Raw genomic sequence first — 24212 nt, 5'->3', positions numbered from 1 at the left:
AATGAGCCCGGGGTGTCGGGTGTAAGCACACAGACACAACAATGTACAGGCACAACAGTTCACAGATACACATCCTTTGTTCAGTCAGCATCCTTCCCTCTCCTTCCTTGGTTTCACAGCAGCACGTGGGTTAGAAGGTTCTAGTAGAGTCCAGCTATAGCATTCTACGCTACTGAGAAAATATGGCTAACACGATACCCTGTATTCTCTTAGATGGTTTCTGCATTCATGGACAATGAAGGCTTTCGAAGCACACAGATGTGAGATAATAGGATTTTACTAGAAGAAATGATACAGGAGACTTTCACAGACTCAGTTCTAAACCTAACACTAACTGATGTCTTCATCACCCCCTACGCTCCCTCACATGTCCCAGAGAGGCCAGTTCCGCTGTGGTGCGGCCATGAGGCAGTATGTCTGAGAGATTTCATGGAAAGAAGTGGCTGGAATCCACAAGAGTCTGGGCACCGTAGTCTTTAAGACTGTCTCCAGGAAGAAAGATCTTACATCATCAGGCTTGGCTGAGAGGGGAGAAGTCGAGGTGGGGTTTGTCAGAGCTGAGAGAGGTGGCTGGGAAGCCATTTCCTCTCTGGTGTGTTACACGGCATTCAAGCGGATGTCCCCACAGGGAATTTCCGTTGGTGTCTCAGGAGTGATACTTTTAATAATGCGCTGTTGGGAAGGAAATGCAAGGGTTATAAAATCTTGTTTGAAAAGATATTCCAGCATTAATATTAAAACAATGAATAGTATTTTAATGACATTTTATAGTAAGTTGGAATAGCCTCACTGCCTTTAAAAGAGAAATTCTCAACTTCTCTAATGTGGCTAAAAATGGCAGAGTGGAGAACTACACGCATCTGTAGCGCCAGTAGAAGCATCACTGTGATGCTAACGGGAGGAAATAATCCTTCAGTAGCACCTGGCTGGCCATAGCGCCACAGACTTGTCAGAGCCACACTGAACTTGGGGACAGACAGACTGAATTTCAGTTCACCGTCCTCTTGGCCATAGTGCCCAGTGCCATGAGCCATGGAATCCCACCCCTTACCTTGTTGTAAGCTATTGTTGACTAGATAAAAATATAATTAGGATTAGTGGTAAGTGGAGTTATGATACACAGGAAAGAGTAATTAAAGCGTGTGGGAGAGGCAAGCCCAGCAAATGACATTATAAAGAAAACTGGCTCGTTTGCCCCACCCCTTTGCTATGTGGACGGCTAGCCTTTTGGCTGACTCCCCCATGTCACCAGGCTTAGATACTATTTAGTTGTGTGTAACTGTGGGTAGGCACATATACGCCAGTGCGTACGTGGAAGTCGGAAGATGACTTTCAGACATCAGTTCCCGGCTATGTAGGCTCCTCCAGTTTAACTCATCTAGCTTGGTGGGAAGAGCCAGACCACCAGACTATTATTGATCTCAAATTTTGCTAGACCCCGGCCTTCTGCAAAATGGTAATCAGCTAACCTAAGAATGGAGCATTGCTGAAATCTTCATAACATGTGCTCATTAGAGACCACCTCCTGTTACCATGGTGTCACCTCCTGTTACCATAGTGTGGCCAATGGCTTTCTCCAATGATGTCTTTTTTTTTGATTTTCGAGACAGGGTTTCTCCGTAGCTTTTGGTTCCTGTCCCGGAACTAGCTCTTGTAGACCAGGCTGGCCTCGAACTCACAGAGATCCGCCTGCCTCTGCCTCCCGAGTGCTGGGATTAAAGGCGTGCGCCACCACCGCCCGGCTCTCCAATGATGTCTTTTTTTGTTTGTTTGTTTGTTTTTTGTTTTTCAAGACAGGGTTTCTCTGTGGCTTTGGAGCCTGTCCTGGAACTAGCTCTGTAGACCAGGCTGGTCTCGAACTCACAGAGATCCACCTGCCTCTGCCTCCCAAGTGCTGGGATTAAAGGCGTGCGCCACCATCGCGCGGAATGATGTCTTTAGTCAGTTAATGACCCCAGCCTTGAGCCTTCCAGGCTACTAGTGCCTGCACTCGCTCTATTTTACTATTCTACAGGCGGTCCCCAGCTGACAATGGGTCCCTACAGGCGGTCCCCAGCTGGCGATGGGTCACTACAGGTGGTCCCCAGCTGACGATGGGTCCCTACAGGCGGTCCCCAGCTGGCGATGGGTCACTACAGGTGGTCCCCAGCTGACAGTGGGTCACTACAAACCATTTTTCCTTTCTGATGATGCAAAAGGGATATCCTTTCAGGAGAAACTCTGGTCCGAATTCTGATCTTTTCCAAAGCTAGTGACATTGCTCTCTCCTGATGCCAGGTAGTGGCAACCAGCCACTGCTCCCTGCCAGCCAAGTGGTCATGAGAAAAACAGTACTGTGCTGTGTTGCTAGGTTATGATGTTCAGGAGGTTAGGCATATTCATTGTATTTTTTACTTAATGATATTTTCAATTTCTGATGGGTTTATCAGGATCTAATCTCATAAGGCCAGAAGCATCTGGATGTGACCAGCAGAGTTCAGACATTTACTTTTCTCATGTATTTACCTGTTTGTCTTTTTTTTTTTTTGTAACCAAACCAGAATTTTATACAGAACCTCCCTTCCTCCCAGAATGCTTCTGTCAAATCTGGCAATTAACAAATAATTACTTAAAAATTCCTACATAGATAGATATGGTGGCTAGTCTGAGCTACATAGTAAGATTTTGTTTTAGAATAAAAATCCTCTCTCTTAAGAAAAAAAAAACAGATTTCTATTTTCCTAGGGGTACTTGGGAAACAATCATGGCATGCTTGACCACTTGCATTAATACACACAAGGACAGAAAAGGTGTCTGAGATGTCCCATGTAAAGGAGAGCAATGTGTTCTCTAGTTTTTCTGCCCAGCGGGGGTCATTGTTGCTGCTCCATGGACACCCTCCCCTTAGAACACGTTCTTCTGATGGGAAGCCAAGGCCCCAAGGCCCGGAGGTGAGTGCTTTAATGGCTGACTAAATCCTCTCCTTAGCATTCCTTGGCCTTTATCAGCTGCTTCCTGGAAACCTACTGTCTCCCATCTGGTGGCCCGTGGTGAAGATGGCTCTGTCATCTCACCTACTGCCAAGGGGGTTGAGCTCCTTCACACTTTTTTGGGTGACACTTCCTTGTAACTGAAAATTGGCAAGAAAGACAGCCAGGATTTGGGGTGCAGCCTGTGACAAATTACTGACATTTGTTAGCCTGGAGCTCCTGCTGCTGACCCTGGCCTCCGTGTGAAGCAACAGAGGTCTTGGATCTTCTTAACCATCACTAAATAGTCGCCTGGAGGAAGAAACTTAATGGCTCTGCAGATAGAAATGGAGTTCAGGAAGCAACTGTCTGGTCCTCTCTGGGAGGGAAGGTCATAGGGGGGCTTTGGTTGCCATTGTAGAAATTTTCAAGAACTGAGTTTCCTTCACCTCGAGTTTATTTTTCCTACTTAGAAAAAGAAAGGAGCCGGGCAGTGGTGGCGCACGCCTTTAATCCCAGCACTCGGGAGGCAGAGGCAGGCGGATCTCTGTGAGTTCGAGACCAGCCTGGTCTACAAGAGCTAGTTCCAGGACAGGCTCCAAAGCCACAGAGAAACCCTGTCTCGAAAAACCAAAAAAAAAAAAAAAAAAAAAAAAAAAGAAAGGAATCGGTTGTTCTCAGAAAAAGATGTCTGTCTTGTGCTCTCTCATGAAATGTCTGAGCGTGCTGCTGTGATGGCCGATTCAGTAGAGAAGTTTTGCTCATCCGAACCCAGCCTAGTTCACCTGGGTTCTCAAGAGCCTCCCGCTTTCCCGTGGTGGGTCCCCTTCACCTCTGAGCTCTCCCTCTGCAAACACAACAGTGGACCTAAGCCTCTCCTGGTGTGACACTCGTCACTGTGTACAATAAATACACAGTATTCTGTGGCAGACACACAGCTGAACAAATAACATCTCAGACATTTGGGTTCTGAGGAAGTGAAGGCACACTGCCATAAATCTTAGTAGTTGACCACTAACGCCGGCAGCGTGGCATGAGAATGACCACTATTCTGTCCCTAACTTTTAACACTGATTTCTACACTAGCAAACGATCTGCTCAGAAAAAAGAAACTGCACCTAAAAATACAAAAAACACTGGCCAAAGAGTCAGAAGATCTGGCGAGTCCCTGAGCTGCGTTGTCTTCGGACAAGTCACTGAAATAATGACTTAGACAAGGTTATTCCCACGGTCGGTGTTCTCGTCCGTCTATAGCACCTGTGCCCGTCTGCCTCCCAAGGTCTCTGGAGAGCAAAATGAGACGACCTATAGGCAGACACTTTGGCAAGTTTGCATCTTATAGAAATTGTTAGGTACTTGATATTCAGACAGAAATAATCATTTCTAATATGGCGGAAAATTACTCCAATGGCCTGAGCCACAACTTTGATATCCAACTTCGTTGGGGGGGGGGGGGGTGACAGTGTTTTAGGCTAAAATTGTTACTGTAACATTCTTATTTTGTGATGTTCTTCAAAATAGTACTTGGCACACTGATGTGAGAGAAATGGCTATGGCACCAGGCATGGTGGCCACACCTTTAATCCCAACACTCAGGAGGCAGAGGTAGGCAGATCTGTGAGGTTGAGGCCAGCTGGTTTACAAGAGCTAGTTCCAGGACAGTTCCAAAGCTACAGAGAGACAGGGACTCACTATGTAGGCCCGGCGAAACTTTATGAATATATAAGACAAAGAGCCTTTGGTAGATTTTATCTTTTGAATAAGACAGAACAAGAACATTCCTTTCTTCCCAATTATCCTGCTAAACACACACACACACACACACACACACACACACACACACACACACTCATTAGTGGGGACATACCTCCTTCAGCGTCCCTGGAGTGCTGATCAGCCGATAAACGATGTATGTAGGGATGCAGATAATAGAAGACGTCCCTAAGCAGTAGCCCAAGACAATGCTCCAGTGAGGATAATTGTATTGGAAAAGCCGCAGCTGGGGTGGACTCATCAAAAAGCTGCAAAGGATGAACTAAGACAAATTCCAAGAGACAGTGAAAATCTTGAGACCACAAACACCAAAGACCAAATCTGACCTTCTACTGGGGGTATATCCTAGATTGAATTTCTCACCACTAAACAGAAAAACAGGTATGCTCCTTGCTGGGTTTCTTCACCTCAGGGCCTACTGTGGAAATTACAGCATCCCTACAGTTATCCCCAAAGTCAGGGAGATGGAGCGCCTCCTTCTGCCGAGGAGAAGAGACTGGCACCCACTGGGACTGGACAGCAAAGAGACAGACAACTTGGGCAGCCTCTCTGCTTGTCTCTGCTTTGTTGCCACAGCTGACATTTGCTGACTGTTTTAGGTCAGAGGGCAGCGCCTTCCGTCTGGGAGAGAGAACTGAGACGTGTTCTGCTCAGGGCCATGCTCCTTCCCACCTTTGCTCTCTGTGCGGCTCTGCAGCCTGGGGTTTCAATAAGAATGAATCAGCAAGGACTCGTCTGGACACTAGCGACCGTCTGCTACAGGCCCTCCTTGAAAGGAACAGTGGAAGTGGGAGAGCAGCTTCACGCATTTTTTACTTGAGAAAAATTTGAAATTTTTGATGAGAACTTCAAATCTCCTTTAACACCCACCCAACTTATAATTTTTGTATTTTCAGTTTGGTTTCCAGAGTGAGCATCAGTGTTGGCTTTTGTCTAGAAACCGCTGTGCCGAAATCACTATTGCTCTTGATTTAATTTTATTTTAGTACTTCAAGCTCATAAAGAAGACACTAATGTAAATTACTCGTGTGGTTAAACATCTATTTATATCTGTTTTTCCTTTGTCTGCAGGTAATAAAATGGGAAATTGCAAAGCACACATCCTTCTGCGGAGCCTGTGTCCAGGAGGAGGGCTTCAAAAACAGAGCCCCTCAGTCACAAACCTAACACAGGCTCCTCAGCCCCGGCCCTGGCTACTGAGGAGAGTAGCTGGGATTGGGGAGGGGACAATCCATTCAGGAGCGATCTTTGACAGAACTGGGCTATGTTGCTGTCATGTTTGGGAATCGAGCTCACCAGGACTCCCTCACTAAGCCCAGCTTATTTTCTCAAGCAATCTATTCTTTCTTTCTTTCTTCCTTCCTTCCTTCCTTCCTTCCTTCCTTCCTTCCTTCCTTCCTTCCTTCCTTCCTTCTTTCCTTTCTTTCTTTCTTCTTTCTTTCTTTCCTTTTCTTCTTTTTCTATCTTTTTTTGTAACTTGGTTTCAGTGAAAAAAGAATGTTTTTAGTAATTCACTATAAAGAACATCCCTATAAAGCTCTGAGCAGGAGACCTGTTTATTCCACGTAGACTTGGAATGCAGATTTGCCACCTCTCCCTGGGGCACGAGAGCACCGACCTTTGGAAGAGAGACGTGAACATCCCTGGGTTGGTGTAGTATGCCTGCCCTGGTCTCTACATGAGTGCTGACCATGAGCCTCCAGAAACAAACAAACCCAAGGTCTCTAGACCCAGACAAGAATGAAGCAGATGAAGAGACCTCATATCTAAGGGGGAGCCCAAATATTTTAACGTAATCTGTCAGATACAGGACCCAATGGGGACAGGCTGGGGTTAGGCGAGTGAGGTGAGTCACACAGGCTCAGGGACCAGGGCCAGAGTCTGATAAAATATTTTTATACAGATTTTCTGCATTAATGTGGCATTGCATTGAAATAGTATTTATCTTGCATACTGATGTGTTTTATGTTCCCTGGTGTGTCTCACTCGCCTCACCCCAGGCTGGGCCTGGACACTGCTTCCTTGTTGGATGGGGAATAAGAAAGCACATAAGAAAAAATGTCTCTGCCCTATGACATTCATCTAACGTGACTTCTTCCTCTGAGAAACAAATGAAAGAGTTTAAGTAGATTATCAAGAAGCAAAGGTATTAATTCAGGCTAATTATGTATGTCAGGGCCGTAGCTTCTGCTCACAGTGAACCCAGAGACTCAGTCCAAACCTCTTCCTAGAAAAGCAGCTGAAACTTTGCCAGGTGTATGAGCACTTGCCTTCAACACCAGCACTGCAGAGGCAGGGGGATTGATGTGAGTTTGAGGCTAACCTGGATCTGCATGACGAGTTCCAGGCCAGGTAGGACTAGAGAATGAGACCCTGTGCATACAAACAAAGACAGATGGATTTTTAAGGAATGGACAGACAACCTGGTGGTGTACAGCTGCAGCCCCCACTACTTGAAAAGCTGAGGCGAGAGGATTTCCTGGGCTAAGTTCAAGACCAGCAAACTTTGTTAAAAAATAAAAAAGTTCTCCAAAACCACAGAGAAACCCTGTCTCGAAAAACCAAAAAAAAAAAAAAAAAAAAAAAGTTTTGATTTGGGCTAAAAGCATCAAATGAACAAAGAGCTGACAAAGTAATCTGGGACTTAAACCTAAGAAAGTGCACAAGCCAGGGTCGGCACAAGGGTCTCCGCATGTTTGCTCTAGAGCGTGGGCCAGCACTGGAGCTACTGGGCTGGGAAGTTTGCTGCTAGGGACGAATGTTTACGGAAACTTGTGGAATCTAGAGCAGTCAGGAAGGCTTCTGGGAACAGAGACACATGCAGTGCCACAGAAGCAAAGCAAAGATAGCAACAACTGGACCATCATACAAAACTTAATCCTGCCGGGCACGGTGGCGCACACTTGGGAGACAGGCAGGCCTGGTCTACAAAGCAAGTTCCAGGATAGTCAGGACTGTTACTCAGAGAAACTCTGTCAAGAAAACAACAAAAACCCTCTTAGTCCTAAGATGTGTTAGCGGTTGGGAGCAGCAAAGACTCTCAAGAATGTCAGAAAGAGAGATGAAGAGATGAAGAGAGGCTGTGTGCTGCAGGCCTGAGACCTCTGGCGTGGCCCAGATGCCCTCAATAAGCTGAGTTGGTTAATGGAATCATATAACCTTGTTTTTTTTTCTCCAAAGGATTAAAAATGACCCCTACCAATAAAGTTATATATAAGTGAAAAAACTGAGAAGCAGTCCCCAGTGATTTAGCCCAGGCTGCCTCACTCAGTACGCACCTGAGAAGTTACTAGGGTATGATCTATCTCTGGGCAGTAGAGACACTTGGAGAGGAGGCGGCGGGGACACATAACAAGGTGCAGTGACGACTAAACACGTCACGAGCCACCCTTAGAACTCAACTTTCTATTCCAGGTCCTTTGGCAACAAATGAATTCTACTTTTGACTCGTCCTGAACTTGGGGACCTTTATGTGTGCCCCCTTCAAGGTGCATATAAAATTGGTATGAAATTGCTAGGAACCCCTCTCAGGGCTTTTCTGAGCAATAAATACAGTATGTCTTTCCATGGTCTTGAATAATGCTTGTCACCTGACTTTAATGACATTAAGCCTCAATTTCCTTAAATGCTGATCAGAAGCAACAAGCCAGTGGCTCATGCCTGAGGCAGCAGCTCTTGAGAGGCAGGAGGATCTCACATATGAGGCCAGCCGAGCCTATGTATAGAGTTCCAGGCCAAATCAATCTACATTTGATTTGGAGGCAGTCTTTAAAAACAAACAAAATACCCCAACGCCTTTCAGAGTGATCATAAAGATTCAAAGGGCAGCCACTGTAAGTTTGGTGCAGTTGGCCTACCGCTCAGTAAATGCTGTCGTTCTTGTTAGATTCTGCTGCACCGGCTGGATCCCTAGTGGTCAACGTCAACCAAGTGAGCAGTGGCGGCCACGACCCCTGGAAGGCCCCCCACAGAGGGGCTTCTTGGGGTACTAGTTTATTTTTGTCTCTTGGTAGGATTTTGTCCACACAGACGTGCTGGGTTTATAAAACTCTGAGGTGCACAACCTCAGTCAGTATGCCCTCCTGGCTCGGTGCTACACTTCAGCACCACTTTTTATTTTGATTTTCAAGACGGGGTTTCTCTGTAGTCCTTGCTGTCCTAGAGACCAGGCTGGCCTCGAACTCAGAGATGCTCCTGCCTCCCGAGTGCTTGGAATTAAACATGTGCACCATCTTTGCCTGGCCTTATTTCTTTTTCTTTTTTTTTTCTTTTTTTTTTTTTTTTTTTTTTTTTTGGTTTTTCGAGACAGGGTCTCTCTGTAGCTTTGGTGCCTGTCCCGGAACTAGCTCTTGTAGACCAGGCTGGCTTCGAACTCCCAGAGATCCGCCTGCCTCTGCCTCCCGAGTGCTGGGATTAAAGGCATGTGCCACCACCGCCCGGGCTGGCCTTATTTCTTATAAATAAATATCTGGAACCACAAGACAGAAGTGATAACTCACCAGGAGAAACAGAGGACTGATGGCTACCCAGCAGATCCTCCAGAACCATCCCGGGCTGAAGCCAAGCATTTCCTTCACGTCGCTGCAGAACTGACTGATGCCTAGAATCGCCCAAAGGAGAATGTGACTGAGGCCAGATCAGCACTGGCGCTGGCAAGAATGGGAGTGGGGGTTCCCCCTGAGCTGGAGGAGTCGCTTTGCTCTTCTCCACAGGAGGGGCTCCAGGGAGATGGAACAGTGGGGGGAGGGGTGCATTACAAAACTGAATAATTTTTATAGCAAGCAAAATTCACAGAGCCAGGAAGTTGATGGACAGCTAGGGAGAGAGCCAAGATCCCCACTAGTGCCCATACTGCCCTTCTAAGATCTCAGCCTGGATTTGATTATAGTGTTAATTGTAGAAAGGAAGTCATTTTATTTAGGAATGATAAGCCTGCCTTGCAGAGACCAACTTGAACTATCCATTGGCAACTTTCAAGGAGATTTTTTTTTTTAAGATTTATTTTAGGTGTATGCATGTTTGGCCCCCACATATGTCTGTGCACCATGTATATGTATGTCCACAGAAGAGGCCAAAAGAGGGTGTCTGGTCCCCTGGAACTGGAGTTAACAGTTGTGAGCCACCATGTGGGGTGCTGGGAATCAAACCCAGGTCCCCTGTGAGAGCAATCAGAGCTCTTAACCAATAAGCCATCTCTCCAGCTCTTCAAGGGAATGTTTTAATTACGGTATTGCTCACTCGTAGGTCAGGTCAAGATCCAGGTTCTTCTGTAAGAGATTACTGGCACTAATGACAACGCCCACTGATGGCTGAAGCATGAGGCGGGCGAGTGCTTCCAGCTGCCTTCTCCAGAAGTCTCTGGTTCCTAGGGCAGGTCTACACAGTGACTTTGAACTCTGTCCTCTGAATTAGCCCTGAATTCAGTCCCCAGAACCTACAAGAGGGGACTCACAACCTCCTACAAGTTCAGCTTCAGGAAATCCTGCCTCTGCAGGCTGCTACACGCACACACACACACACACACACACACACATATGCACACATGCACACGCACATGCACGCACTTAAATCCTTTATTTGTGTGCTCGCCCCTCTTCCTCGAAATGTGCATGATGACTATAACAATAAAGCCATTGATCATAGAAATTGGAAAGCAAGTGCATTTCCACAAAGAGATGTTTTCTTCTTGATCATACAGACACATGAAGAACTTGTGTTCTTCAGGTCATTTTGCTTGTACCCTCTCCTACCTCTATGTCAGCGCTGATGGAATCTCTGCCAATAGACCTCAGCTCACTTCCCTCACTTCCTGTACCTTTTCTTCCAGGACCAGAGGGAGTGAGCTGGAGATTTACCAATGCAGAGGCAGCAAGAACATTCTTGCCTGGTTAGGGGACAAGGGCCAAAGCTCACTCTGTCTCGGTGCTCTGGAAAGGGGTCTCGCTTGGGAAACTGAAATCTAGGCACTCACAGCAACGCACTGTACATCAGGCCTTCAATCACCACTGCGGGAGAACTGGCTGACTCTAGCTTCTCTCTTCTGTGTAAATGTTAAAATAAAAAATCAGGGTAGTAGCCATGTTCTCCCTCAAGGGTATGAAAACTGTGGTACAGCACGGGAGTGCGGGGGAGATGATGGGCTGCTCTAGAAAGGCCTCCCTGAGGTCAGCTTACACTCAGGAGCTCACACCTGCCAGCTGCCCCTTCCTGCCCTCCTCCGATGAAATCAGTGCCCTCTCCCTGCAGGCCGAGGGAAATAGTGAAAGAATTCTCCCTGGAAGGGACCTCTTACCGTAGAACCAAGACACGGCAATGGCTTCTATGAGTGCCACAGTGAGCACGGCGGGCCCGGTGGCATACTCCTCCAACAGGGTCACCACGTATGCCCCTCCCTGGGGACGAGATTGCACATGTGGTTAATAGTCTTCCGAGATACAAGCGCTCATTACAACGGCCTGCAGCAACTTCTGAATAGAGGTTGATGAGTGGGTGATTCTCCCATGCACTCCGTCTAAGAACCCCAGGGCTGTCAGGTGGAGTGGCCTTGGAATGTGTGCCTACTGACACCTACATACCGTGGAGCACAAAATCGAACCCACAGCCTGGGGCATGCTAGGCTCTACCACTGAGCCTCCAGCCCCCTAGCTCATCCTTGTTTTCCCCACCACACTGTAAGAGACAAACTCTAAAGGGCCTCTCTGTCCACTTTCAACTTACCGAATACTTTCTAGGCTCGACCTTGGAGAACCCACAACTGTAAAGACTGAACCTGGAAGCTGGGCATGGTGGTGCTCACCCTTAATCCTAACACTTGGGAGGCAGAGAAAGCCTGGTCTAGAGAGACACAGAGAGAGAGAGGAAGAGAGGGGGAGGGAGAGAGGGAGAAAGAGAAAGTCTGGCGGTGGTGGCACACACCTTTAATCCTAGCACCTGGGAAGCAGAAGCAGGTGGATCTCTGACTTCAAGACCAGCCTGGTCTAACTTCTGACCCCTCCGAGATCTCTACAGCCCCTTAACCTGACCTGGCAAATGCTGGAATCATTGAAGTCCTGGCTTGAGCCAGGAGTACACAAGTCCATGATGTCACATTATCTGATGTGCACTTTACTGGATTAGTCTTGGCTGCCAAGTCCTAATTTCTCTCCAGGTATTTTTGCTGAGCCTGAAACACAGCTGGATCTGTTGTGAAATGTTAAGTCTGGCTCCAAGCCACCCCCGAAGCTATACACAGATCTCCCAACAGGTAACACAGAAATAGCTTGTTGGTGACAAATTTTTTGATGCTGAAAATTGTAACCAGGGCCTCAAAATATGCTAGGCAAGCAACCTAACACTAGCCTCATCCTCAGCCCCTGATAAGCCTTTTAATAAATAGTGCTAGCAACACCCCTGGAGGCCCCCAAGAGAGGACATTATGGGAAGTGGAAGGAAAGAATCCGCTCTGCTTGTGGAGCCCTGGTGCCCTAGCAGAGGCCACTTGGAGCCAGAGGCCCTGGTACTCACAGAAGTCAGCGTGAGCAGGGATCCCAAGACACAAGTAATGACCACGATGAGCACAAACCACTCCCGGCGCTTGGCCCAGATGTGTGGAAACTCATCCAGCACCGCTGTTATCACGCCTTCCAAGCCTGCAAACTAAAAGATGCATGCAGATGGTCACAGTGGTGGCTTGGGACAAGCCTGTGCCTTAAGGACTGAGGACAGGAAGAGAGGTAAGACTACCAAGTGAACATTCAAGCCCATCAAGACTCATTTGCCTGCTCACTGGCCCGTGAACATGGCCCGTGAAGCCTATTTCCATCCAATACCAATACCGGCAGCAGAACCCATCATTTAGGATGTGCAGGCAAGGAACTGCAGCATCTGGAACTTCAGCATTTGGTGTGTCTGGGAGAGACTAGTTGTCCTAAGGTCAGCACAATGCCCATACCCTCTCTACACTAATACCTTTAGGTGCCATGAGGAGTAGGAATTTACACACACTGAGCTCTTTGCGTTACGCCAATTATAACTCTGCTGTACCAAAAGGTGCCATTGCTGAGAGGAGTGGACGGGCAGGGGCAGAATGGGAAGGAGCGGAGGAGGAAGAAGGGAAGAGGAGGGGGAGAGGGGAATTACCAGGAGGCAGCAAGCAGTAGCATGGAGGGTTTGGGTGGGAGGAAGTGAGTCTAGCCACTTCCTGCTCCCTTTCCTCTCGTCCTCCCAGACCACTTTCCGTTTCTACTCACCGTGCTGTCCAAACCCAGTGTGATGAGCATGAGGAAGAAGACAATGGCGAAGAAGGTGGCTGCTGGCATGTTGGCTATGGCCTCCGCGTATGTGATGAAGAGGAGGCTTGGGCCTGGAACGGGGAGACAGGAGGAGGCGACGCTGAGACCCAGCCTACCAAGCTATTGCCAAGTAGAACTGGGCTAAGGCCGCCGGTTACCGTTCTCACCCTCCACAGTGAATGCACCGAATCGGGCTTTTTCAGTACCAAAGGCTTCTTCACCCACCACGCCTGACAGTTTGCAAAGCCAGGGGGAAGATTATCCACCTTGAAAACTGGGTGTCTTCAATTCGGGAGATAGAAGGGGCTTAAGACTGGGACTACTCAAGCTCAGCCTGTGACAATTCTGTTTTATTGTCAGGACCAGGGCTGTTACATCCACGGTGCCTTGTGATGTCCTCAGCTCCAGAACAGCAGGAGAGGGAATAAGGACCTCCTGATATTTTTAACTCACCCCTTCTTTTTCCATTTGGGGGTGCTACGGTGTGAACTCCAGCATCTGAACACCATAGGCAAGTGCTCTACCACTGACCTACATATTCCAGGTCCTTAAAGTCCTTTTGACAGTGTGACAGACATGTTCTTAAACCCTCATGGTTAGCCAGGGAGGCTGTCATTTGGCCAAAGCACTGCATTGGGCTAAAATACAAACATTTCTCAAGGCCCTGGTGCTCCACTTGGTCTCATTGCCCTAAATGTCTGCTAAGTTATTTCCAATGAAAACAAACAACATGGCCCCATCAGTTAAATCTTTTCTCTCTGCAAGGGAAGTTCTAAGGACCAGTCGATTTTTGCCTACAAGACTGGACCGTACACGAGATTATCCCAGTGCCCAAACCCACCGATTTTAAAGCTCTCATACAAGCCATAGTTTTAAGCCCACCATGCACTGGGCACCAAGAGAACTGAATGCATGGCTAAGCTGAAATCACCGAGGCAATTAAGTTTCTTTCAAATCTCTGAAAAGTTTGCTTATGTCTAGAGCTTCCAAGTGTATCGGAGCCATAAACAGAACCCTGGATCCTACCTGCATCTTTGGCCACCTCAGACACCTCTTCATTCCTCATCTCAGCCATGTAGCCAAGCACCGTGAAGATGACAAAGCCAGAGACGAAGCTTGTCATGCAATTTACCACACTGGTCACCAGGGCGTCTCTGGAATGAAAACCCCAGGCTGCCTGAGACACTTCTGGGGTCAGGAGTCTAAGAAACACCTGTCTGTGTCTCTTCTGCTGCAACAAGTCTCCATGCCCAACCTACCGCCACATCTCCCAGAGCCCTATCTGCAGACACCATGGCAACCACATACAGCGTGGGGAAGGCAGGTCGAAGATGTCTTAAGACACGGGCCATAAACTGGGTACTGTAGCACAAGCCTTAATTCCATCCCGTGGAGGGCTGAGTAAGGCAGGAACAGAGCTATAAGCTACAGAGCATGGTGAGGAGGTGGAGAGCCTGACCTGCTGTGAGACATCACAGCATAGACTTCTCCACTTCAACCAGGAGAGGCAAAGCAGAAGTATCCTGGAGACTCTCTCAGCCTCTGACTAGCCTGGGTGAAGATACAGCAGGAATGGGCACTATGGCTATGGATGAATGGCCACGGCCTTGCGATGCCTCTGGGGGCAATGCCCTCATGGTGTGGGTCCAGACGGGCTTGAGACCATTGCCTTCCCTGGACTGTCTGTCCATCACTCCACCCTAAGCTCCGCTCAGCATCCCACGTACTCACTGGTAGCAGTTGTTGTTGAACTTGTTGTAGCTAGCAAAAGCCAGGAGAACCCCAAAGCCCGGGCCGAGGGAGAAGAAGATCTGAGCAGCAGCATCCACCCACACCTGAAACACAGCAGGTGAGGGCCCAAGGTGAGGGTGAGACCTGGGCTGCTGCCAAGCAAACCAGCACCCCCTCAGGCCTCCATGCGGCTATGCGCTGGGCAGAAGCCACCGTTTCCGGGTCTGTCACAAGGATGGCCACTTCTCTGGTGACATACATGTGATTTCTCTTCCTATCATTTAAAGTTAGCGACTTGAGGCCACTGAAAGGGAACGTGTTATTAGTGCTTGCATTTCTGATCTAGAGTATCATTGCAGACTTGCACATTCAATTTGAGTTGTCCCTATTGTCCTATTTGAGAGAATTGGCTTTCTCTAGTGAAAACCTGGTGAGTGCACACTTTCCCTCCATTCCTCACCCCCGTCTCCAAGAGTTTCTGCCAGTTGGGTTTCAGGTAGAAGACGACCCCTCTCCAGGCTCCAGGAAGGGTGGCCCCCCTCACGAGCAGGACAGACAGGATGATGTAAGGGAAGGTGGCTGTCACCCACACTACCTGGAATGAAGAACAGAAACACAGGTTACTACCACATTGTCCCAGAGACAGCAAGGAAGGGAGACAAGTCGCGGTGTCTTTTACGAATAAAGACCTCGGGGGGGGGGGGGCATTTTTCTGTCACTTTAAGAGGCAGCATGGCCTGGAAGAAGGATCAGTATCTTCAAGCCCAAAGCAGGGTGTAACATACTACTGTAATTCTGCCATTTGAGACGCTGAGGTAGGAGGATTCCTATGAGTTCCTGGCCAGCACGAGCTGCATAGTGAGATGCTGTTCTAAGAAGCAAACAGACAGCAGCAGCAGCAATAGCCAAACCCCGCTGCCTTCAGAGTTGGCCGACAGCAATCTGACTGCTTGCCAGGACTCCCTACCCCTAAGCCTGCTCCACATCTGTCCAGTAGGGACAGAAGCAAACAGTGGAATTAGCCACATATATGTGTGGAGACCCGAGGTTGACACTGGATGCCTTTCTCAGTTGGTCTCCATCTGACTTTTTGAGCTCTCACTGAACCTGAAGCTCACCCATTGGGTTAAACTGACTGGCCAGCAAGTCCAGGGGTCCTCCTAACTCTGCCTCCTGACGCCCTCCCTGCCATGCTGGGATTGCAGCCACACACTCGTGTACTACTATATGCAGCCCTTTACACAAGTGTTGGTGACACACACTCGAGTCTTCATGCTTCTGTGGGAAGAACATCACCTACTGAGCCCCCTCTCCAGCCCCTATGTATTTCCCAATATAAAGGGCTGAACTGTGCCTCCATTTAATTAGATGAGCTTACATGTAAATGATACTGGTTAATTTCTAGAACCTTCTAACAGATGTGATGAAGAAAGTTCCATAGAATGTTTTTGGACTTTCTCCTGCTCAGTAGCTGTCCGAGGTAATGTTCTTGAGTCTTGGTGACACTGGGGGGTCCTGGGCAGTCCAGGACAAGCAGCAGCAGGGTCCTCCTCACCTTGCCAGATGATTTGACTCCTTTCCAGATGCTAAAGTAGATAACGGTGAAGATGAGTAGGATGCAGAGAGCAAGCTGCCAGCTGATGGTCCCCAGGTCCTGGAGGCCCTTAGACTGGTGGATCTGCAGGACGTGGCGCCTGGAGTGACAGAAGGAGCCTGTGAGAGTCCCCTGAGCACATGGTCGTGACTCGTCCAGGGAATAGTGGACACCAGCAGGAGCCTGGGGAGGGCTGGAATGGGCCTTGATCATCCGGAAAGAGCCCTGGGTGGCAGGAGCTTCCGTCTCTCCACTTCACTGTCTATAACCAGAACCTCCCAACTGGCATGAGCAGGAGGTCAGCGTTTGCTGGGATAAGACATTTTCTTCAGTGGTGTAGCACTCGCAAGTTGCTCATGCTTCTCATAGCAACATTCATTAAACTCATTTGTCACCAGAAAGAATAAAGAAAAAACATGGCCATAGAAGGGGAGCAAGGCAGGAAGGGGATAAGTGGGAGTTAATAACGATACGAACAAATATAATCAAAATGCATTCTATCCACGTGTGCAAATGTCACAATGGAACCGGTTCTGTATAATTAATGCATGCTAATGAAGCACTTTAAAAGGAGTCTGCCAAGGGAGGGGTGAAGAGTTTCTGGCCCCTAAGATGCCAAGCTCCAGGGGGGTATGGCTGTCCTTAACAGACCACGCCCTCCCTCCCAGGTACCTACAGGTAAAACTCCTCAGCAGGTGATGTGGAATGGAGTGTCCAGGTGACGTTGTCCTGGGAGAAGTACTCGGTGCAGTTGCCAGTGTTCCAGGAGTTCTTGCAGCTGGTCCAGGGCAGCTGGTCCGTGAAGGAGGAGATGAGGTAGTAGAGCGCCCAGGCAATGATGGTGTTGTAGTAGGAGGCGATATAGAAGGCTATGATGCAGATGGCATAGCCAATCCCTGGACAGCAGGCGAGAAAGGCCAGGCTCACAGGGCAGCTCAGACCCGAGTCCCATGCCCCAACCCTACCTCCCCCCATCCCTGCCCCTCAGTTACCTTTGAAAATGGGGCAGATTTTCCTCCATATAGAAATGCACCCGTTTCGGTGGTACTGGCCCAGTGCAAGCTCCATGTAAAAGAGTGGGATCCCCCCAAAGATGGCCATGATGGTGTAAGGAAGGAGAAAGGCCCCTGTGGCAGAAGGGAGACAGTTTTACTTCCTGCCCACAGCTGTCCCCGATCAGCCCACTGATGTAGAGATGTGCTCACAGTTGGCTGCCTGGTCTCAGTGCTTTGTGAGAGGGGACAACAGACAAAGCCGTGGGGTACCAGCCAGTGTGAGCCGTCCGGGTTGGTGAGCGTGATTGTTGACATTGTAGAGTCACCTAGAAAGGGAGTCTTCCATTTGCTTTGTTTGTTTTGAGTTTTGTTTTTTTAAGACAGAGTTTCTCTGTGTAACAGCCCTGGCTGTCCTGAAACTCACTTCGTAGCCCAGGCTAGCCTCAAACTCACAGAAATCTTCCTGCCTCTCCTTCAGGAGTGCTGGGATCAAAGGTGTGGACCACCACACCAGGAAGTCTTGATTGGGTTGACCTTGAGACACTTTCTTAATTGAGGTCACAGAGATCAGAAGCCCCACCCTGAAGGTAGGTAGCACCGCTTCATGGGTTGGGCCCTGGACTGAGGAGACACTTACCTGAGCCAGCCTGCACACGTGCTCCTGACTTCAAGTTCCTGCCATTTAGAAGTCTCAGTGGTAATGGACCGTAACCTAGCACCCTGAGCCAAACAGACCCTTTTTCTTTAAACTATCTTTTTCTTGGTGTTTCACTGAAGCTACAAGAAGTGAAACTCAGATACTGTCTCAGGGCAAATCGAAGCAAAAACTAGTGAGCAAAAGACAAACCAAGCGAACAATACAGAGAGAGGAGCCTGGGAGAGTAGGTGGAGTCAACGGAGCAGGTGCCAGGAGTGTTATGGGTTTGGGGCCGTTTAGAGAGTCACCAATCTGACTCAAGTGTGGGTTTTAGTAAATTAGAGGCTTTCTATTAAAAAGAATCTGACCAGGACCAAACCAGAGAGAGTTCTCCAGGTAAGACCGTAGCTACTGTTAGCCAAAGAATTATAAAGGCAAAACCTACACAGTTATAATTTTGGGGAGCCAAATTAGCTCATATCCTGTCTGGGTGCTGGCAAGGCTAGGTTTTATAACAAACATCCAAGCAGTTGCCTTAGCTATCCAAGCAAGCAAGCGTTTCATACAAGGCAGAACTTAGCAGTTAGCCTGTTCAATTTTGTGACCCATTACGTTATAAGAATAGCAGAGGGAGGAAGTGAAATATTTTGCAACAATCAGCATTTTTTTTAAAGAATAGCCTAACTGCACCAGAAATCAGTCCATCTCGGGGCCAGCTGACAGGGTACTTTGAAGGTATGAACAATGTCCTCATGGCATAAACAAGTTAAAAACAACCTAGATTTTCAGAAGCCTAGCACAGTAAATGTATCCATTAGACATAACGTTCACCATGGCAAGGGCCTCCTCCACTTTTGTCTGAGCTCTGATTTCCTCTCCCATCAGATGATGGTGCCAGCAGAGTCACACATCAGAGTCACAGGGGCCTCTGGAAATTGACCTCCAGATTCGAGGGTCCACCCCAGGTCCAGATGTGGGCACAGTGCTGAACTGCCCAGTGATCCACACGGAGTCTAGGAACCGGATCCTTTCCCAGAATTACCTATGACTCCAGACTCTTGACCACTGATATTTTGACTGCATGTCCCTAATTACACGGAGCCAGACTAACTCCTGGCAAACCATCACTGTCTGAGAGCCTGGCTGAAAACAGTTGTTTCTCATGGGACAATAAGGTCGCTCATCTGCAGCTCAAGATTTAGCCTGATAACCTTCCTGTCTAAAGAGTGCTTCACCCCTGAAAATCTAAAGTCAGTGTGACTCAGAAAGGTCCATGTAATTACAGTTACTTTGACAAACCCAACTTGAGAATCAAAACCACGTTGTGTTTTGATGGTGGCTCTCGACTCATCCAAAGGATTTGCCCAGTTGGCTTTACAGTAGGAAATGCCACCAAGGATCCAGCTCTCATATAAGGTTCAGGCTAAACATCCTGCCAAACGGGAGAGGGAGAATATGATTTCCAGTCCTCCCAGGCAAGAGCTCTGCAACCTCCCGTGGCCCGAGGAACTGCCTTTGTAGCCACAGATGAAGAAGCTTCATGTTAGGTCCCAGAAGTCTGGGTGACATAAATGACCCATCTCCAGATCTCACTGTAGTTGCCTCTCAAACAACTTGTCAAAACATGTCCACTGATTTGACACCTATTTCTTTTAGCCCAGTACCCACTCACCCATCTCCCCCAGTCTGCTCTGTGCTCTCTCAGGCTCCCCAGCTCATGCATACAGTCACCAATGAAACTACTCTTAGCGTCTTAGGCTCACTAAGACGGGCAGGACAAGGCATGCACGACACACAGGAGATGTAACTGTAGCTGCTCACGCTCTAGGTTGGCAGTAATGCCATACCGAGGCTGAGCTCAGCCTCGGATCACATCAAGTCTGATAACTTAAGACTTTGGACCTAAACTAGTGCCGTTCTCTGATTTTACGCAAACCCAAAGTCCCAGCAGGTCTGGAGACTTACAGCCACCTCCCCGTGTTTCCTCCCGAAGGCCTTACACCTTCGGACTCTGCCAGCAGGACTTGAGCACACAGTGTGCTGAGTGTTCCCTTGCTTCTGACTCCCTAACAGGAGCTTGACTAACGCAGGATGAGAAGGAAAGCCCTTCAACAAGTGAAGCACAGTGATGCTATAAACCCAAGGCCGTGTGGGAGAGCTCAGGTCCAGCTTCACCACCTGATGGCCCCACACAAGCTACCTTAGGCTTTCGGCTAACTGGAGACTTGAGCAGCATGAAAGCCTAGGTTTCACATTCCCAGACTCCTGGCAGTCACACAGGACAGTAAAGACACGACTTGTCTTACAGCCTCCCCTGAGGACCAACAACCCACCCCTGGGTCAGAGCCTCTGCTGGTGGCCCATGGTACTAACCTCCACCATTCTGGTAGCATATGTAGGGAAAACGCCAGATGTTGCCCAGGTCTACAGCATAGCCGATGACAGACAGGAGAAAATCCATCTTCTTGCCCCAGGTCTCCCGTTCCCCTTGGCGAATCTCAGCCACCAGGGTGGTGGTGGCTGTTGGGATAGAGTGTGTAGCTTCATCTGCACTGGTGCTGGGATCTGCAGAGTACCCATTGGACATTTGGCCAGGCTCTGGCCTGTCCCCTGGGGTGGGGACACCCTTTTGGAGAACACCATTTCCTTGGCAGTCCTCTCTGTCTTTGCATGCTGACAGGACTTTCTGAGAATTCAAGGGTGTGGTCTCCATCCTGTTGGTCAGTAAATGATACCGATGCCCATCTGCCAAGGACCCAAACTAGTTCTCGTGCTTGGCTTCAGATCTCCTTCCAGTGTTATGGTGACAAAATTGAGAGGTCTGTTGGAAAAACATATGGAGAAAGGAGAGAGAAATTAGGATTTACTTGTTTGGGGTATTAACCATTCATGGTTTTATTTTTTGTTGGTTAAGAAAGGTCTCACTCTGTAGCCCAGGTTGGCCTTGAACTTGCAGCAGGCCTCCTCTCTCAGCTTCCTGAGTGCTGGGATTACAGACTTGAGCCATCACAACAGTTCTATGTATAGCTTAAATGATCTTAGTTATAGGGTTACACATGCTCTTATCTGTAAGCCAGCCCATTCACTCAGAGCAATAAAATCTTCTAAACTTTTCCACAAATGGAGGGTGTCAGAACACCATCAAGCAATTTGAAAAGGAAACAAAACAAAAATAGCAAATCACCAAGATTACGCACAGGCTTTACTTAAGATCCAGCGCTTGTGTCATTTAGAGGGACGCAGACGCCCCCTGTAGTTTATCAGTAACCCGGAGGACTGTCAGGAGCGGTTTCCTGCAGAGTCAGAGAGCCCTGTCCTAGGTGCCATGCCTAGAAACAGCAGCACAGCCACAGCTTCTGTCTGTCTACCTGCCAAAGGGTACAGTCCTCGCCATTTAAACTGAGTACCTGATGTTAGATTTTACATGTGCTACCAACGCGGCTCAAAAAGGAAGAGAGTCAAAGCACCAGTGCCCAGAGCTCCATATATCTGGGTCCTTTCTCGCCCTTCCCGACTGGCTCCGGGAAGATTCCAGCTGCCTGCAGCTGTGTCCGCCTGTGCTCCACTTTTCAACCTTCCCATTGAGCCTCTGCAGGTCCCAGTGGGCCACGTCTGTCACTGCTCCTCATTATTCATGCTTCCTGCCACTTGCCAGCAGCTTCTGGGGCTAAAGTCACTTGTCACTGCAGACATTAGCACGCCTGCCGGTGTGCTCCTCCAGAGGGTCAAAGAGAAAAGTTTGCGGGCCGCTGACCCCAGACTTGCCTGCAGAAGGCTGGACCCCGGTAACTGCACCTTTATCTCACTGCTATGCTGGGGTGCAAGGAAGGAGCTGGGTGCTCTTCTCTTCTGGACTGAGGATGAGATTTCTACACGTGGAGTAGAAATCTGAGCCCTTTTGGACTTTAAACCTCCTGCCTGCTATAAACTTAGTAGCTGCCAAGACCTTCCAGGTCCCTCTCCATTCCTTCCAAGCCCTTGACAGTTTGGGAGTTAGACTATGCCTCTGCTTCGTTAAGATCATGTCACACCTTTCTAGCAATGGACTCTTACCACTGCTCACAATGGCAGAGATCCCATGTCAGCCTCAAAGTCCAAGGACGGGAGGCGAGCAAGTGCTCAGCTCCTTCCGACCAGGGTTTCCTGGAAACCTGGTATTTTCCCCTTGGTTTCCTCAACAGGGGATCAAAAAGCCCAGGCTGGAACTGGAATTTACCACATAGGTAAGGATGACCTTGAATTTGTCTGACTCACCTGTGTGCACCACTGTGCCTTGGTTTAGCTACACTGGGGACAGAACGCAGCCCTCTGCACACTGGGCGAGCACTCTAGCAACTGAGCTACGTCATAACTCCAAACAGCCCATAACCCTCCATACAGACAGATGTGAAGACAAAAACTCCATGAGGGGCTAGGCATATATCTAAGTAGTAGAGCATTCACTGAGCATACCCAGCATTCCCACACACAGCACAGAATAAAAAACCTGAACCCACTGCAGATATAAATATTGGCAAAGATTAGAGCAAACCCCAGGACATGAGAATACTTAGAGTTTGTGCTCAATGGGTTCTTTTTTTTTTTTAATTGTAAAGTAGAAAGTTTAAATTTTAAAAGGATTGTTGTCAAAAATACTTAGAGAACCAAGGGGTAATTTGGTTCCGCGTAGAGAGGGTATACATGCTTATATGTAGGAACATGTCTTTGTATCTAACCTGCCCAGCTGTTTGGCCCTCATTCTATCTCAAATTCAAGGATGCAAACTCCACTGAAAAGAAGAAGGGGTTTCTGACCCATCGGTGCAGACAGAGCCTCATTCTGCTCACTTGAGCCTGTGTCCAGACTGCAGCTCGCCTCTGTGTGACCTAAGTAGACTTGATAAAGACCCATTTCTTTGTGGTGCGAGAGGTCAAACTAGGGCTTCACATGTATTACATACGTGCTGTTCCACTGAGCTGGAGCCCAGCCCTGACAAACTTTAAACATAACCACGTATTCCCTCATCTGCCATAAGTAACTATTCATTGGTCACACATATATTTATATTTCTTTATATATTAATATATTTACATATATTTGTATTTAAATGTACTTCACATATATATTTGTATGCATGGGGAGGATGCTGCTATATCAATGCAGTTAAAGAGAAAACTACACTGAACTCAAGCTTGGTTTTCCACACTAAGCACAGAAAAACCTGAAGACCGAACGGTGGGTGCTGAAGGTGTCGCCAAGGGTGAGGATGGCATAGAACTGGCAGCGGCTGCTCGAGCGTGGCCCTTACTCTCTTCTCTGTTTTGCCTGAAGGAACTGATGCCCAGCACCAACACCGGAACTTTTCTGGCACTTAAATTGCAGAATGGAGGGTGGATCAATTCATAGGACAAACCCTGGGGAGGGAAGAGGCAGCCCCGGCCTCAAGAACCAAGCAGTGTGTTCTAGGTGCCCTGTTTTTGTTTCCTCCCCTGGGCACCTTACAGTAAGCATGGAAACGAGTGGGTGTGTGCTTTCGGGAGGCCATGTGTACTTCCCAGGGTGCCAGGGGCACAGCCCCTAGGCCACGGTCTTCCTTTATTGGCAGCTATGATGAGCAGCTCCTGGAAGGACAATATCCTACTCTCTATTTTTATCTCAGCCATCAGAAAGCTCCAGTTTCCTGAAATATCTGCCCAGTGCTTTCTAACTTGATAAAAATAAAATAAACCTGGTCTGAGCATCCATCCGGCGACAAGAGACGCCGGGTTGCTTCTCCACAGGGGTCAGTCTCTAACCATCAGCTCTACTCTCTAGGGTTTAGTATACCAACTTTGATCGCAGCACTTGGGATACACAAAACAGCTCCGTCAACTCATTTCACAGTTAGAGGAAAACTCCTTTCAGCTCTACCGGTCTGGCTCCAGAGGGCAGCTGGTCTGGGCTCCCCTGTGGTGGTCAGGGCTCCCTTCTGACCTCACTGGTTGTCCGGAGCCCCCCAACTCTGACTTTCCTGACACCTGCCTCCCATAACAACGGCTGAGAGCAGGCAGGCCCCTGGCGGAGACTACAGGTCGTTAAGGTTAGTTTCTAAGAATTCTCTTCTGAAAGCTTTTCTAAAAGATATTTTTATCCTGCAGAGTAGGAAGCCAGGAAAGGAGGTCAGTATTACAGTGCAGCCTCCCCCTGGCAGGCTTTGAATCCATCCGTGGACAGGAAGCACCCTGGAAGCTGCCCTCAGCACATTGGCACTGTTATCCCAGGCTGAGCAGAGAGCAGGTTGTGGGG

General features: G+C 48.4%; 1 protein-coding gene across 1 annotated transcript; it reads right to left on the bottom strand.

Moving 5' to 3' along the window:
* Slc6a4 (solute carrier family 6 member 4) lies at positions 1-20661 on the bottom strand. Its single transcript, XM_057775633.1, has 13 exons — positions 20322-20661; positions 17309-17443; positions 16993-17212; positions 16278-16416; positions 15183-15317; positions 14723-14826; positions 14018-14145; positions 12950-13062; positions 12225-12356; positions 11014-11113; positions 9221-9321; positions 4816-4983; positions 1-672 (listed from the first exon to the last, which is right to left on the bottom strand). Exons 1-13 carry the CDS (start codon positions 20659-20661, stop codon positions 598-600), a joined length of 1890 nt encoding a protein of 629 aa, XP_057631616.1. The 3' UTR covers positions 1-597.
* Positions 20662-24212: the final 3551 nt, after the last annotated feature.

The sequence above is a fragment of the Chionomys nivalis genome, chromosome 7 (genome assembly GCF_950005125.1).
Source record: "Chionomys nivalis chromosome 7, mChiNiv1.1, whole genome shotgun sequence".
Taxonomy (NCBI): domain Eukaryota; kingdom Metazoa; phylum Chordata; class Mammalia; order Rodentia; family Cricetidae; genus Chionomys; species Chionomys nivalis.
The sequence above is the reverse complement of the archived record's forward strand: the minus strand, read 5'-3'. Positions and strand labels throughout refer to the sequence as shown.

Excerpts from the sequence above, each read along its gene's own strand:
- Slc6a4 (XM_057775633.1), bottom strand. The coding sequence starts at position 20,661 with ATGGAGACCACACCCTTGAATTCTCAGAAAGTCCTGTCAGCATGCAAA. Across the intron at positions 14,146-14,722 it reads TTCAACAACAACTGCTACCA|AGACGCCCTGGTGACCAGTG; the intron begins GTGAGTACGTGG and ends TTTTCATTCCAG. Across the intron at positions 673-4,815 it reads CTCCAGGGACGCTGAAGGAG|CGCATTATTAAAAGTATCAC; the intron begins GTATGTCCCCAC and ends CCTTCCCAACAG.